Below are 4555 nucleotides of genomic sequence, written 5' to 3'. Positions count from 1 at the left end.
AATCAAAGGATATATTGGGTAATGTGTGTATATTGGGTAATGTGTGTATATTGGGTAATGTGTGTATGTGTGTATATTGGGTAATGTGTGTATATTGGGTAATGTGTATATTGGGTAATGTGTGTATATTGGGTAATGTGTGTATATTGGGTAATGTGTGTATATTGGGTAATGTGTGTATATTGGGTAATGTGTATATATTGGGTAATGTGTGTATATTGGGTAATGTGTGTATATTGGTTAATGTGTATATATTGGGTAATGTGTATATTGGGTAATGTGTGTATATTGGTTAATGTGTATATATTGGGTAATGTGTGTATATTGGGTAATGTGTGTATATTGGGTAATGTGTGTATATTGGGTAATGTGTGTATATTGGGTAATGTGTGTATATTGGGTAATGTGTGTATATTGGTTAATGTGTATATATTGGGTAATGTGTGTATATTGGGTAATGTGTGTATATTGGGTAATGTGTGTATATTGGGTAATGTGTATATATTGGGTAATGTGTGTATATTGGTTAATGTGTATATATTGGGTAATGTGTATATTGGGTAATGTGTGTATATTGGGTAATGTGTGTATATTGGGTAATGTGTGTATATTGGGTAATGTGTATATATTGGGTAATGTGTGTATATTGGGTAATGTGTATATATTGGGTGTGTGTATATTGGGTAATGTGTGTATATTGGTTAATGTGTATATATTGGGTAATGTGTGTATATTGGGTAATGTGTGTATATTGGGCAATGTGTGTATATTGGTTAATGTGTATATATTGGGTAATGTGTATATATTGGGTAATGTGTATATATTTGGTGTATATTGTTAAAGTGTATATATACATTGGGTAATGTGTGTATATTGGGTAATGTGTGTATATTGGGTAATGTGTATATTGGGTAATGTGTGTATATTGGGTAATGTGTGTATATTGGTTAATGTGTATATATTGGGTAATGTGTGTATATTGGGTAATGTGTGTATATTGGGTAATGTGTGTATATTGGGTAATGTGTATATATTGGGTGTGTGTATATAGGGTAATGTGTATATTTGGTAATGTGTATATATTGGGTGTGTGTATATTGGTTACTACTTTAGACCAGGACCCTATATAGTACACTACTTCAGACCAGGACCCTATATAGTGCACTACTTTAGACCAGGACCCTATATAGTGCACTACTTTAGACCAGGGCCAACAGATTATAGGGTGCCATTTTGGACAGTGATGCAGGCCGCACCTTCGTTCAGTTTCATCCAGTTGAGTTCGCTGAAGAAGGGGTGCGCTCGGAGCTCGTCGCAGGACCCGTTCTTGAAGCCCAGCCTCTGGTCCACCGTCTTGCACAGCAGCGCCTCGCAGATGGACTTGGCTTTCTCACTGAACTTCTCCGGATAGGCCACGGGGTCGTTCAGAATCCTCTTCTTCACTACTTTGTTCTCCACCTGAATGGATGACAGCCCATAGAGTTGGACAGAAGGCGCACCTATCCAAACCTCTATGTCAATGTTCCTCTATGTACCTCTTCATGCCCTCTAACTAACTCTATGTGTTAGCCCTAGGTTAGGTTACACCTGACCAGCCCCACCCAGTACATAATTCATTAGCGTTACCTCTGTAAAGCCTCTGTGTGCATCACACATGGCACAATATTCCCTGTTTAGTGCACTACTGTTGACCAGGGACCATAGGGCTCTGGTCTAAAGTAGTGCACTTCATATGGAATAGGAGACCATTTGGAACGGAGGTAGACAGAGGTGAGCTGTGACTGAAGAAAGCAAGAGAGAGACAGAGAGAGAGAGAGAGAAACACACAGAGAGAGAGAGAGAGAGAGAGAGAGAGAGAGAGAGAGAGAGAGAGAGAGAGAGAGAGAGAGAGAGAGAGATAAAGAGAGAGAGAGTGAGAGAGAGAGAGAGAGAGAGAGAGAGAGAGAGAGAGAGAGAGAGAGAGAGAGAGAGAGAGAGAGAGAGAGAGAAGAAGAGAGAGAGAGAAGAAGAGAGAGGGACAGAAGGAGAGAGAATGTACAGTAGAGAGAGGATAGGGAGGAAGAGAGAAGAGAGGAGGAGAGAGAGAGGACAGGGAGAGAGAGAGAGAGAGAGAGAGGAGGGAGAGAGATGGAGAGAGAGAGAGAGGCCAGGAGGGAGAAGGGATGGAAGAGAGGAAAGAGGACAGGAGAAGGAAGATGGAAGGAGGAAAGAGGACAGGAGGGAGAAGAAGAGATGGAAGAGAGGAAGGGAGAAGAGGACAGGAGGGAGAAGAAGAGATGGAAGAGAGGAAGGGAGAAGAGGACAGGAGGGAGAAGAAGAGATGGAAGAGAGGAAGGGAGAAGAGGACAGGAGGGAGAAGAAGAGATGGAAGAGAGGAAGGGAGAAGAGGACAGGAGGGAGAAGAAGAGATGGAAGAGAGGAAGGGAGAAGAGGACAGGAGGGAGAAGAAGAGATGGAAGAGAGGAAGGGAGAAGAGGACAGGAGGGAGAAGAAGAGATGGAAGAGAGGAAGGGAGAAGAGGACAGGAGGGAGAAGAAGAGATGGAAGAGAGGAAGGTAGAAGAGGACAGGAGGGAGAAGAAGAGATGGAAGAGAGGAAGGTAGAAGAGGACAGGAGGGAGAAGAAGAGATGGAAGAGAGGAAGGAGAAGAGGACAGGAGGGAGAAGAAGAGATGGAAGAGAGGAAGAGAGAAGAGGACAGGAGGGAGAAGAAGATATGGAAGAGAGGAAGAGGGGAGAAGAGGACAGGGAGGGAGAAGAAGAGATGGAAGGAGGAAGGGGGAGAAGAGGACAGGAGGGAGAAGAAGAGATGGAAGAGAGGAAGGGAGAAGAGGACAGGAGGGAGAAGAAGAGATGGAAGAGAGGAAGGTAGAAGAGGACAGGAGGGAGAAGAAGAAATGGAAGAGAGGAAGGTAGAAGAGGACAGGAGGGAGAAGAAGAAATGGAAGAGAGGAAGGTAGAAGAGGACAGGAGGGAGAAGAAGAGATGGAAGGTAGAAGAGGACAGGAGGGAGAAGAAGAGATGGGGAGAAGAAGAGATGGAAGAGAGGAGGGGAGAAGAGGACAGGAGGGAGAAGAAGAGATGGAAGAGAGGAAGGGAGAAGAGGACAGGAGGGAGAAGAAGAGATGGAAGAGAGGAAGGGAGAAGAGGACAGGAGGGAGAAGAAGAGATGGAAGAGAGGAAGGGAGAAGAGGACAGGAGGGAGAAGAAGAGATGGAAGAGAGGAAGGGAGAAGAGGACAGGAGGGAGAAGAAGAGATGGAAGAGAGGAAGGAGAAGAGGACAGGAGGGAGAAGAAGAGATGGAAGAGAGAAAGGTAGAAGTCACCTTCTCTCCTCGGGTTCTGAAAGGTCCCTTGGCAGCGATGAACTCATACAGCGTGACCCCAAGGGTGAAGTAGTCCACTGACCAGTCATACTCCTCCCCTTTCAGCAGCTCTGGGGCCATGAACCCTGCCGGGAAGAGGTCAAAGGGAACAGTAGTGTCCTCTGTCTACGTCTCAAACGGCACCCTATACCCGATATACAGTATATAGGCATCTACTATTGGCCCCCACTTTATGCTTCATGCCAGGGAAGTAAGGACCGGTGAGATAGAGAGGAGAGGGGACAGTTAGGTAAAGGTGTCTAGAGAAGGGAGAGGACATAAGTGAGTGCAGGTATAATAGAGAGGGGATAGGTAAAGACAGGTGGGATAGAGAGGGGAGAGGACAGGTAAAGACAGGTGGGATAGAGAGGGAAGAGGACAGGTAAAGGCAGGTGTGATAGAGAGGGGAGAGGACAGGTAAGGACAGGTAGGATAGAGAGGGGAAAGGACAGGTAAAGACAGGGGGGCTAGAGAGGGGAGAGGACAGGTGAGGACAGGTGTGATAGAGAGAGGAGGGGACAGGTACAGTAAGTGGTTACAGCAGTGTGTCATGTCAGGGACAGTACAGTGAGTTGCCAGGGACAGTATAGTGAGTTGTCAGGGACAGAACAGTGAGTTGTCAGGGACACTATAGTGAGTTGTCAGGGACACCACAGTGAGTTGTCAGGGACACTACAGTGAGTTGTCAGGGACACTACAGTGAGTTGTCAGGGACACTACAGTGAGTTGTCAGGGACACTATAGTGAGTTGTCAGGGACACCACAGTGAGTTGTCAGGGACACTACAGTGAGTTGTCAGGGACACCACAGTGAGTTGTCAGGGACACTACAGTGAGTTGTCAGGGACACTATAGTGAGTTGTCAGGGACACCACAGTGAGTTGTCAGGGACACTACAGTGAGTTGTCAGGGACAGTACAGTGAGTTGTCAGGGACACTACAGTGAGTTGTCAGGGACAGTACAGTGAGTTGTCAGGGACACTACAGTGAGTTGTCAGGGACAGAACAGTGAGTTGTCAGGGACACTACAGTGAGTTGTCAGGGACACTACAGTGAGTTGTCAGGGACACTACAGTGAGTTGTCAGGGACAGAACAGTGAGTTGTCAGGGACACTATAGTGAGTTGTCAGGGACACCACAGTGAGTTGTCAGGGACACCACAGTGAGTTGTCAGGGACACTACAGTGAGTTG

The 4555-nt window shown here is 46.0% G+C and overlaps 1 protein-coding gene across 1 annotated transcript in view; it reads right to left on the bottom strand.

Moving 5' to 3' along the window:
• LOC127916639 (rhodopsin kinase GRK1-like) overlaps positions 1-4555 on the bottom strand; it is a 19987-nt gene that overhangs the window by 10372 nt on the left and 5060 nt on the right. Inside the window, exons 5-6 of the mRNA XM_052498952.1 lie at positions 3326-3450; positions 1240-1458 (exon numbers count right to left, since the gene is read on the bottom strand). Of these exons, the coding sequence (XP_052354912.1) occupies positions 1240-1458; positions 3326-3450 (344 nt within the window). The remainder of the gene's footprint in view (positions 1-1239; positions 1459-3325; positions 3451-4555) is intronic.

Source organism: Oncorhynchus keta, chromosome 37 (genome assembly GCF_023373465.1).
Source record: "Oncorhynchus keta strain PuntledgeMale-10-30-2019 chromosome 37, Oket_V2, whole genome shotgun sequence".
NCBI lineage: Eukaryota > Metazoa > Chordata > Actinopteri > Salmoniformes > Salmonidae > Oncorhynchus > Oncorhynchus keta.
Note: the sequence above shows the minus strand (reverse complement) of the source record. Positions and strands in the feature narration are given on the sequence as shown.